The sequence below is a fragment of the Chondrus crispus genome, genomic scaffold, assembly GCF_000350225.1.
Source record: "Chondrus crispus Stackhouse genomic scaffold, scaffold_79, whole genome shotgun sequence".
Classification (NCBI taxonomy): Eukaryota; Rhodophyta; class Florideophyceae; order Gigartinales; family Gigartinaceae; genus Chondrus; species Chondrus crispus.
Window position 1 is genome coordinate 78,175 of NW_005178719.1, and position 11,258 is coordinate 89,432.

General features: G+C 61.9%; 4 protein-coding genes; 2 read left to right on the forward strand and 2 right to left on the reverse strand.

The window, feature by feature from the left end:
* The first annotated feature begins 757 nt into the window (after positions 1–757).
* CHC_T00008506001 (DNA replication licensing factor MCM4) lies at positions 758–3,590 on the forward strand. XM_005711222.1 is given in 5 exon segments: positions 758–1,420; positions 1,466–1,969; positions 2,078–2,905; positions 2,954–3,493; positions 3,494–3,590. The coding sequence occupies 4 exon segments, from the start codon at positions 758–760 to the stop codon at positions 3,491–3,493; spliced, it is 2,535 nt and encodes an 844-aa protein (XP_005711279.1). The 3' UTR covers positions 3,494–3,590.
* A 1,163-nt stretch (positions 3,591–4,753) lies between these two features.
* CHC_T00007566001 (hypothetical protein) lies at positions 4,754–5,173 on the reverse strand. The gene has a single exon (XM_005711223.1). The coding sequence runs from the start codon at positions 5,171–5,173 to the stop codon at positions 4,754–4,756; it is 420 nt and encodes a 139-aa protein (XP_005711280.1).
* A 158-nt stretch (positions 5,174–5,331) lies between these two features.
* On the reverse strand, positions 5,332–7,268 carry CHC_T00007567001 (hypothetical protein). XM_005711224.1 is given in 2 exon segments: positions 5,332–5,702; positions 5,703–7,268. 1 exon segment carries the CDS (start codon positions 7,266–7,268, stop codon positions 5,703–5,705), a length of 1,566 nt encoding a protein of 521 aa, XP_005711281.1. The 3' UTR covers positions 5,332–5,702.
* Positions 7,269–9,521: 2,253 nt separating this feature from the next.
* On the forward strand, positions 9,522–10,543 carry CHC_T00007568001 (hypothetical protein). XM_005711225.1 is given in 2 exon segments: positions 9,522–10,340; positions 10,341–10,543. 1 exon segment carries the CDS (start codon positions 9,522–9,524, stop codon positions 10,338–10,340), a length of 819 nt encoding a protein of 272 aa, XP_005711282.1. The 3' UTR covers positions 10,341–10,543.
* Positions 10,544–11,258: the final 715 nt, after the last annotated feature.

Here is an 11,258-nt window from a genome sequence, read left to right on the forward strand (position 1 = left end):
GTGAAACCACATTGGTCATTTATTGACCCATTCTGCACTCTGTTGTTCGCTGTGATTGTCGTCATGACAACTGCGAGGCTTGCAAAGGAGACACTGCATGTCCTCATGGAAGGAACACCGCCAGAGACACAATTAGCAGACATTTACGATAGCTTGCGTAAGCTCAAGGGAGTGAACAGAGTCGGACCCGCCGCGCAGCGACGCGCGGCCGGAAAGCGGCGCCGCGCACGCCGCGAAGCAGACGGCGGACGCAGGCATCGGATGGCCGTGCAACGGCGGGGCGGTGGCGTGAATTGACATGCTTGACCTGAGGTGATGGACCTCGGATTCGGCGGTGGCGGACTCGTCACAGTTCTCTCGGCACTCAACTTTGAGCTCACGCTCGAGCAGACCAACTTCCCCGGTGATGCCACCCTTCCGACGTTATTGCCACGTGTACTACGTAGTCCACGCTCAATACGCGCAACGCTGGACACGTGTACACGCGTTTTACTTCCGTCCGATGATTGGCCGGTCCTTCCCGCCCATTTTTGGCGGGAAAGAGCTGAAACCGAACTACGTGCTCCTACTCACCCCTCGAGTACGAGCCGGAACGACATCCCGCTTCCCGCCATATTGCATCCCTCGCATCCCTGACAACATCATCTATCTCACCACCCTCTCCCCTCCCCTCCACCCGCGCTTGTGCAACCCCCTAACTTCGGTCATCGACCACGCCCCGACCCCTATCTCATCCCTCTAGTAATCCCCACCCAAAATGGCCGACCAACCCGACAACAACCACCCGCCCTCCCCATCCGAGCCGCAGTCCACCCCGACGCCGGACCCACCCACGGCGACCCCGCCGGCCGCGCCCGCCGCCACCTCCCCCTCCGCAAACCCACCCGTAACCCCGAACCGGCCGCCGCCCGGCCCGAGCCGCTCCACAGCGGCGGCGGCGGCCGCCGCAGCTGCCTCCGGCCTGGGCGCGGCCACGCCGACGCCGGCGGCCACGCCGGACGAGATCGTCAATGCCACCCCGCTGCCGCTGACCCCGCTCTCGCACCGGCGCGAGCTGGGCGTCTCGCCCGTGCGCCTGGCGCGCCGCCCGTCGACTTCGCCCGCCGCGTCACAGGGGCGCGCGCCGCAGTCGCCCGCCGACCCCTCGCAGGAGCAGCAGCTCGTCTTGTGGGGAACCACCATCAACCTGGACGACGCCGAGCGCCGCCTGGCCACATTCCTCACCACGTTTGCCCTGCCCGACGCGGGCGAGGCTGCCAAGCCGCTGTACATCGACTTGCTGCAGCACCTCGCAGAGACGGGCGGCGTTGTCGTTAACATTGATATGTCCCACCTGTACCAGGCAGACCCGGGCATGTACCGCAAGCTCATCGCATACCCTAATGACTTGATCGCTGTCTTCGACTCTGTCGTGTCCAAGGTGTTTGCGGACCACCATCCGGGGGAGGCCGTCGCCATCCGGGAGCGCCGCCGCAGCGACTTGCAGGTCCGCACGTTCAACCTGCAGCAGCAGCACGTGCAGTCGATGCGCGACCTCAACCCGAAGGACATCTCCACCATGATCGCTGTGCGCGGCATGGTCATCCGCGCGTCCAACATCATCCCGGACATCCAGCGCGCCATGTACCGCTGCTCCAAGTGCAGCGCCATGAAGGACGTCGAGATCCAGCACGGACGCATCGAGGAGCCGCGCATCTGCCCCTCGTGCAACACTCGCGACTCCTTCGCTCTCATCCACTCGCGCTCCACCTTCGCCGACAAGCAGACAGTGCGCTTGCAGGAGTCACCCGAGGACATTCCCAAGGGCGATACCCCCGCTACCTTCACACTCATCATGTACGACACCCTCGTCGATGTTGTTAAGCCCGGCGACCGCGTTGAAGTCACTGGCATTCTGCGTGCCACTCCTATCCGCCTCAACGCCAAGATGCGCACCGTGCGCTCCGTGTACCGCACGTACATTGATTGCGTCCACATGCGCACCCTCAGCAACAACCAGTCCCGCGCCCTTGCCGACGGCTCGCGTGCCGCGTTCGGCGAGAAGGATGCCCTGGGGAACCCCACCGCCACCGGCGAGGACGGCGCCACTGTCAACATGGGCAAGGAAGCGTACACGGAAGAGCAGAAGCGCGCCCGCCGCGACTACTTTGAAACGCTCGCTTGCCACCCCGCGCTCTACGAACGTCTGGCAAACAGCCTCGCGCCCAGCATCTTTGGCATGACAGACGAGAAGAAAGGCGTCCTCCTGCAGCTCTTTGGGGGGTCGAGCAAATCACAAGCCGGGCAGGCCAACAACGAAACGCTCTCCGACGGTTCGTCCCGGTTCCGCTCCGCTATCAACGTGCTGCTGGTCGGCGACCCCGGAACGTCGAAATCGCAGCTCCTGCACTCTGCGCACCGGCTCGCCCCACGCGGCGTGTACACCTCCGGGCGGGGCTCCTCTGCTGTGGGACTGACCGCGTACGTGACGCGGGACCCCGACACGGACGATTACGTGCTGGAATCCGGGGCGCTGGTTCTGTCGGACCGGGGCGTATGCTGCATCGACGAGTTTGACAAGATGTCGGAGTTTGCCCGGTCCGTGCTGCATGAGGCGATGGAGCAGCAGACGGTGTCAATCGCCAAGGCCGGGATTATTGCGACGCTCAACGCGCGCACGGCGGTGCTGGCGGCGGCCAACCCCGTCAACTCGCGGTACGACACGTCCAAGAGCGTTGTCGACAACATCGACCTGCCACCAACGCTGCTCTCGAGGTTCGACCTGATCTACCTAGTGCTCGACGCGCCCGACGCAGACTCGGATCGCAGGCTCGCACAGCACATCGTGTCGCTCTTTTTCAAGAATTACGAAGACGGAAACAACCAAGAAACGACTGCCGACGCGGACAACGAAGATGCAGACCTCGTTCCCGAGGCGCCCCAGTACGGCAGCAACGAACTGTTGGACAACCAGACGCTGACGGAATACATGGCGTACGCGCGCGAAAAAGTGGACCCGGTGCTGTCCGAAGAGGCGAGCGAAGCGCTAGTCGCTGGCTACTTGGAAATGCGGCGCGGCGGGCGGGGAGGGTCCAACATGACGGCGACACCGCGGCAGCTGGAGTCGCTGATCCGACTGGCGGAGGCGCACGCACGCATGCAGCTCAAGGACGAGGTGGACGGAGGCGACGTGGCGGAGGCGATCCGGCTGGTCAAGTCGGCGTTGCACATGGCGGCGTTCGACCCGAACACGGGGCGCATCGACATGAACCTGTTCGCGGCCGGGAAGAGCCGGGCCGCCGAGGGGAAGACCGAGCTGCTGGGCAAGGTGGTGATGGACAAGCTGGGCGAGCTCGGCGGCGACGTACGGACGGCAGAGCTGATGACTAAGCTGCGGGAGAGCTCGGACGCGGATATCGCGCCGGGGGAGCTGAGAGAGGCGCTGCGTAGGCTGGTGGAGACGGAGCGGGTCGTGATGACGGGGGGAGGAAGCTCGGTGCGGATGATTTCGTAGCGGTCAGGAAGGTGTGCGTTCTCTTTCTCTCTCTACCACTCTTCTCTGTATCAAGGCCGTGACCTTGACGTGTTTCATAAACAGTTGTAAATTTGGATCACCGTTTCTCCATATTCGATGCTACTCGATCTCCGCGTCTTTCTCCCTTGAGCTCCCGACCCATTCTCTCTCCTCCCGCTCCCAATTGACCTTCCCACCTTTGTCCAAATGCCTTCTGCAATCGCTTTCCTTTCACCTCTCCCCCTCCCCCTCCCCTCGCCCTCTCTCCCAGCCCCTTCCTCAATCCATTCCCCCCGTCCTAACGCCTGCGCCCCCCCGCCCCTCAAAGAGCCTTCCCTCCCTCCCACCGCGCCCCCCTTCCCCACGCCCCTGCACAACACCACTCTTCTCCACAGCATCCCCCTCCCGCTCCACCCCCTCTCGCACCCGCTAGACGGCGACGGCTATATCCTCGCCCTCTCCGCGCAGGCCTCTGGCGACGTCTGGCTGCGCGCGCGCTTCATCCGCACGCGCGCCTTCCTGCGCGAGACTACCGCGGCGCGCCGCCTCTACCGCGGCACGTACGGCACGCCCGGGCTCACCGGCTGGAACGCGCCGCTCAAGCCGAAGGCCACCTCGTCCGAGGGCGTGTTCGTGTGGGCCGCGGGGTCGAAGCGGCGCGTGTGCGCCTGGGGACGCCGCAGCCTGCCGTTTGTCGTCGACGTCGCCACGCTCGTCACCAAGGGCACGACGGCCCTCGGCTCCGTGCTCACGGACAGTCAGGAGCTCGTCTCGACGCGCGCGACCGAGCTGGTGGCGTCGCCGGTACGCGTCGGCGAGAGCGTGTATGTCCCTGGGTTGAGCCGTGCGCAGACGGGGCGCGTGCTAGGCGTGTTTGTGACGGAGGTTGGGCGCGAGGGAGAGGTCAAGAAGAGGCTGCCGAGGGTGGACGTGCCGGGGAAGTGTGTGGTGGGCGGGTTTGCAGTAGGGGAGGGCGTATGCGTGCTGCTGATGCATAAGACGGGGAAGGAAGGGGTCTTGGGGAGTCTATTTGGTGGGAAGGAGAAGGGCGAGCCAGAGCTAGATGTTGGGTTTGGGTCGCTGATTGTAGTCTTGCCGCTGGATGGCAGAGCAGCGGGGGTTTGTCAGCTTCCGGGGAGTGTGGTGACGCGGGTTGTGGCAGTGGAGGACGAGGGGGAGGGGGTGGGGGTGGAGGTACTCGTGCTAGAAGGAAAGGAGGATGTGAAGCCGAGTACGATAGGGGACGCGAGATCGTCGAGGCTATGGACGATGGGGCAGGATAACGGGGGGGTGAGGGCCAGGAGGGGAAGGGTTTCGGTTGAGGCTGGCAAGGGGAAGATGGCGAAGAAGATTAACTGTGAGCTGGTTGCAGATGCGGGAGAGATGGATGTGTCGATAATCGATGCTGCGCATTCGGAGCGGAAGAATCGCGGCAAGGGCGAGGGTGTGTTTACCGTGTTTGACCATAGACAGAATAGGGCGGGGGTTGGGAGAGTGGCTGGTACGGGGCGTATGGCGGGTGTGTGGCTTGTTGAGAAGGAGAATATGCAGGTGAGCGGACCGTTGCTTAGCGAAGACGGCAAGTTTTTGAACGTATTGGTGACGTGTGAGTATCCTGAGAGGGGCGCGGCAAAGTCGATGGTGTTCGATGTTGAAGATATTGCGCGGGGGCCGGTTCATGAAATGGAATTGGATGTCGAGACGTTTGGCGAGATTGGCTGCAGTTCGGGAGGGGTATGGACTAACTTGGCTGTGGATTGGAGTGAGGACGGGAGCAAGCCTGTCAAAAGCGCGTATGAGATCTTCAACGCGAAGAGGTGGAACGATATCGAGTCGGGTTTCAGCTCGCTTGGGTTTAATCAATGACTTGTTTCGTGGGTGTTGCTGGGCTGTTGACATAATATTTAACAACGACGAAGAGGGTCTGCTGGTCTGAGACTTTCAAAGCGGGAACCTCTGATATTCTTCTTCACTGGGAAGAGAAAAAACATCGCAGCTGTGCCAATACTGCAGTTAGTTTCTAATCTACTCTATAATCAATTCTGTGGACCGGACTGACGAAAGCTTTGCCTTTCCACATCCGACGAAACAACCAAGCTGCTGCACGCCTTCTACCCTCACACAATCATCTCCAGGCCTTGTCGCCTTCCATCGGGTACAGATGCAAGCCATCAACATAGATGGAACGTTGACGCTTCCCATCGCCGTCTCATGCGCCTTCATCCACGCACCACAAGCACTCACAACGACGAGCATTCGGCGCGTAAAACGCCTTCCGCAGGCCATAAATGATATGCGTAGTGACCTCAGCGGCGGCCTCATCCGTGATAAAGTGCGCGGCTTCCACCTCAACAATCGTATTCGCGCCGATTGCATGCGCCAGCGCCCTGGACGCGGCGGGCGTAACAACCCTGTCCTGCTTCCCCGCCATGACGAGCTTGACGACTCTTGTGCATTCCCTGAGCCTTGTCGCGAGCGTATTCGGCAGCGCGTGCGAGCGCACGACGGCCGCGTGCCCGTACAGCGCGTGCGGCGAGTCCTCCGGGTTTGTCAGCGCGGTCGACTCGCCCGCTTCCCCTTGCAGCTTGGGGTGCACATGCGACGGGTCGGCCTTCTCCGCGCCCGTATAGCGCGCGTGGTAGATGTCGCGGCGGCGGCTGCGCGTGCGGCGGCGCCGCTTCGTGATGGCGTCCAGCAACAGCTTTTGGGGCTTCCAGAGCTTCTCGCGGAAGGAGGCGGAGAGGCCGAAGTATATCTTGGCGTCGCGCACGAGGTCCACCACTTTCGACTCGAAGTAGCCGAGCCCGTGATAAATGGCGGAAGAAGTGGTGGGATGGTCGTCTGCAGCTTCATCGTCCTTGTTGCTAGGGGAGGGATTTGGGGGTGAGCCCGAATGCCCCTCCTCCGCAGGGAAGGGCTTCGCATCTGGAGAAAGTTTTGCAGTGGCGGTAGTTATGTGGGTATGGCAGTCGCTATCTGGGCCAGACAACTCGGCCCCTTCTATTTCGGCGTCCACGCCACTCTCCGTTTCCCCCGGGCTCGCATGCAAAGACGGATTCCCAGCAGCTTCGGACGTGCCGCCATCCGGCTTCCCCGCTTCAGCCATGACGTCACGACCGTCCCCCTCCCCCTCATGCACGACCCAGTCCTCCAAAAAGCGGTCCGTAAAGTGCAAGCCCAAGTTGACATGCGCGTGCACATCGCGATCGAACCCGCTCCACGCGACCCTAACCACGTCCCTGAGCATCCTGGCGGTCGGCAGCAAATTCCACACGCCACCCGCATGCGTAGACAGCAGAGCGACAAACCGCACTCTCCGCGGCCTCTGTGCCATCATAGCCTGGACGACCATACCGCCCATGGAGTGGCCGACGAGCGCGACGTTCCTCGCGCACGGCGCGTCCCACGTGGGAAGGTCTTCGCAGCCGAGCTTCGGCGTTTCGTGCGGGGCGACGCGGTGCGCGCTCGCCGCGAGCACGGCGTCGACGACCTGCCACGCGTCGGCCGCGAGCTCGGCGACGTCGTAGCCCAGGCCGCCGAGCATGCCGGCCGGCGGGGCGTCCGAGCGGCCCATACCGCGGTTGTCGAGCACGACGGCCGTGAACTGGGCCGTGGCCGCGAGCACGGCGGCCATCGAGTCGTACATGGACGACGGCACGCACATGCCGGGCACCATCAGCACGAGAACGGGGCCGGCCCCCAGCACGCGGTACGAGACCGAGATTTGGCGCGCGGAGGGAGGCGCGCGCGAGAGAGGGACGGCGACTTGAGGCATGGCGGTGAGGGCATTTGGAAGGCAAGGTGGAGTAACAAATGCGGCTTTGCATCTTCACGCCCCCTCTTGTCCGTGCTAAACAAGAGGGCTGAAGTGCAAAATGCGTTGAGCGGCCACGTGTTCCTGTGGCCACGTGTTCCTGTGGCCACGTGTATAGAAACCCTCCTTTCACTTCGCCCTCCTTTCGCTTGACCACTCTTTCGCTTCAACGCCGTCTTCTCTTTTGTCCCGCCCAAAACCTTTGCTCTTTCAGTACAACCCCTCCCTCCATCCCCGCTTCCCGACCGCACCATGCCGGCACACGCCCCACCATGTCCCCATCCCGCCGCATCACCGCCGTGCTCGAAGTGCGCGTCACCCCCCCGCCCATAGGCGTCGAGCTCTCGGCGCGGCGCGCCGAGGTCCACCAAACGACCACACGCCTGCTCCGCGAAAGCGAGTCGCTCTACCTCCCGCAGGGCGACGTCACGCGCCTGCTCGCGCCGGCGCTGCCGTTTGTGGTGTCGGCAGGTATCACGCTCGACGATGACAACGACGCGACGGAGAGCGTCTCGTTCTCGCTGGTGAGGCTGCATACACGTGTGTACGTGTGCTACGGGGACGAGATTCAAAAGCAAACCGGAGGCACCGAGGCGGAGGGGGACGGCGACGACGACGACGACAAGGACAGCGGGGGGGAGGCGGTGCGCGATCATGCTGCGCGGGCGCTGTGCGACAAGGCGGCTGTGACGGAGCTGCCGTGCGCACGCCTAGACCATTTGTGGGGCCGGCTGCATTTTGCAGACGGTGTGAAGCGGCGTGTGCTGGGGTACCTGCGGGCGGGGTGGCTGCTGGGGAAGCGGCGTGTGGACGCGGAGACGGTGGGGTGGGGCGGGGTCGTGCTGCTGCACGGCCGGCCGGGGACGGGGAAGACGTCGCTGTGCCGGGCGACGGCGCAAAAGGTGGCGGTGGTGATGGGGATGCGTGACGCGGTGCTGGTCGAGGTGCGCATGGAGAAGATGCTGAGCAAGTGGTTCTCGGAGAGCTCGAAGAAGGTGCGCGCGCTGTTCGACGACGTCGGGAGACTGGCGGAGGAGCGGCGGCTGGTGGTCGTCGTGCTGGACGAGGTCGAGACGGTCGGGCTGAGTCGCAAGGGGAGGGCGGACGGGGCCGAGCCAGGCGACGCCGTGCGCGTGGTCAATGCGCTGCTGGCGGGGGTGGACTCCGTGCGCGAGCGCAGCAACTGCGTGGTGATGGCGACGAGCAACTTAGTCGAGGGGATTGACGCCGCGCTGATGGACCGCGCGGACCTGCACGTAGAGGTGGGCGAGCCCGGGGTGGAGGCAAGGGTGAGGATCTTGGAGGGTGTGGTGAGCGAGCTCGTGGAAAAGGGCGTGGTGGAAGGCGGCGCGGGGGATGTCAGGGAGGCCGCCGAGGTTTGTAAGGGGCTGTCTGGAAGGGCGATGAGGAGGGTGGCTGTCGCCGCGCTTGCTGAGCTAGCCGTCGAGGAGGAGGACTTGCCGGTGCGTGGGGCGCGGTTTTGGGAGGCCGTGCGGGACGTGGTGGCTGAGGGTGGGTGCGGGGGGAGCCGGGGGAGAGAGTGAGACGGCTGCGGAGAAGTGGGGAGATTGTGGAGTTTGAAGGTGCGTGTCGAAATTGTAGTTACAGGGCCGAGTGTCATATGCACGATTTGTAAGGGGGGCTATTTCTCGACGTGACTGCGGCATGCCCGGCTGACATGGCAGCGAAACGGATTGTCAACACAGAAATGCAGAAATGGTCCAAATGCCTCGTCCGGACGCGTCGAGCTGCGTCAGGTAGCGTGCATCATTGCTGTCATGTGTTGTCCGCTTCTCGTACCGAAACCGACTTTACCGAAGAAAAAATGGAGTGCGGATTTACGCACACGTGTGCACATTTAGTGCACGGCAGCAATGGAGCAAGAGGCCCAAGAGTGTCCCAAATTGATGAGTGTCAGAGTGTCCCAAATTGATGAGTGTCCACACGCCCCGTCTACATGCCTGTCCCTGCTAGCACACACGCTACCAGCCAATGAGAGCGCCCCGAAGAAAATTCGAAACGTCCCGTGACTCCCAGACTGTTGACGGTCTGGCCGTCACGGGACGTCTCGAATGCTTGCACCCCCGCCCGACTACAGTATATAAATCCCCTGTACCCTCTCTATCCTCGTCGCCCGACAATCATCTTCAGTCTACTTCAGTCTACTATACCCGAATCATCAACGTCTAAGAACGCAACATCTCACCAACCACCATGTCAAACCTCATGCCGCCCGGCTGGACCGCACATCAAACCCCCGACGGCCGTTGGTACTTCCACCACGGCCCGACGAACGCCACGCAGTGGCACGCGCCTCCCCCGCAATCCGGTGGCGCGCCGCCGCCGCCTCCGCCAGGCGCGTACCCCGCACACACATACCAATCGCACGCCCCCAAACCCCACGGCCACTCGAGTCACTGCCCGCCCGCCGCCGCCGCCGCGAGCGCGCCGAGCTCCTCGCGCTACGTGTACCGGCACGCGGTGGACTTCAAGCTGAAGGAGAAGCCGTTCTCGCTGTCCGGCGACGACTTCTCGATCACCAACGTGCAGACGGGCGAGCAGACCTTCAAGGTGAAGGGCAACGCGTTCTCGTTCAAGGACTCCAAGTCGCTGCTCGACTCGCACGGCCGCCCGCTATACAAGATGTCCGAGGCGCTGCTCTCGCTGCGCGGCCGAATGAAGATCGTCGACCCGAGCTCCGGACGCACCGTCATCAACCTCCGCCGAAAGGGCTTCATCCCCCACTTCGGCACAGGCACCATCCAGGCTTGGCAGGGCGACGAGGAGGCAGGCGCCCCGCTGTACGAGGTCAAGGGAAACCTCGTTCGCAAGGACTTTGTTGTTAGGAGTGGAGGCCGGACCGTCGCCACCGTGCAGAGGAAGCTCTTCACTGCGAGTAACTTCCTCCTCGGGAAGGACACTTACGTCATTCGCGTGCAGCCCGGCAATGATGCCGCCCTGCTTGTGTTCTTCGTCATTGCTATTGACGAACAGTATCGCGATGATGGCAACAGCGGCGGCGGCCTGTTTTAGAGAGGGCGTCTTGTTTTTATTATTATTATTATGCTTGCTGCATGTACAATAGGGATGCAAGGTATGCGTGTTGCTGCCACGTTCAGCGTCGCGTTTATGTACAGTATATATGCTCGTAAAGCCCTACTGCTCGAAAATGCGTTTCTCTTTGTCATGGGAGCCATAAGTGCACACGTAGCACACGCATGACAGCACGATCAGCTCACCTCACTCGCCACCGGCCTACGGATCCCTAGCTAGCCTCCCTTTCTAAGGTAGACAGGCATCAGATATTAGTAAACAGAGGCATCGATCTTGCATCACACTCTTGTTGCCGCCTCCTTCTGCGCTTGGGCCATATTGAACCTCGCAAGGCCGGGTCGGTGTATTTAGTTAGGATAGTGCCGTGCTTAGGCCGCTGGCCTCAAGAAGCGACGCGTGGGGGTTCAGCTAAATTACACTGCTAACGGTTCATGCAAGAACAAAGTACAAAGGACAGGAGATGTGAATCTATGCTACATTATTTGCAGAGAAAGCATGACAAGATTTTGAAGGAGAGTGCATTCGACTTCTCAGTCTGACGTGCAAGAGCAAGTCTGAAAGCTGGCTTTTAGAATGCTTCTGCGAATGCTTCTGCCATGCAATTATTGCACTCTCCTCTACTGTAAATTCAACAGGGGATCAAACTTCATGATCAGCTTGCATTGCTGTTGTACACTTGTATCGCTTGTTGTTGGGTACAGTATTCCCCCGTTGTCCGCATAGCACTCGGTACGCGATTTCTATTGGCCAGCCAGAAAGCTCGAGTGACCAGGGCATGTAGTTACACCAATAGGAGAGCACCAGCAAGGTCCTAATTCATTTTGAGCTTCTAGTTGAGGTGCAACTCGCTTTCCCTGAACATAACAACGTGAGAAAAGTGAAAATAGGAATTATGAC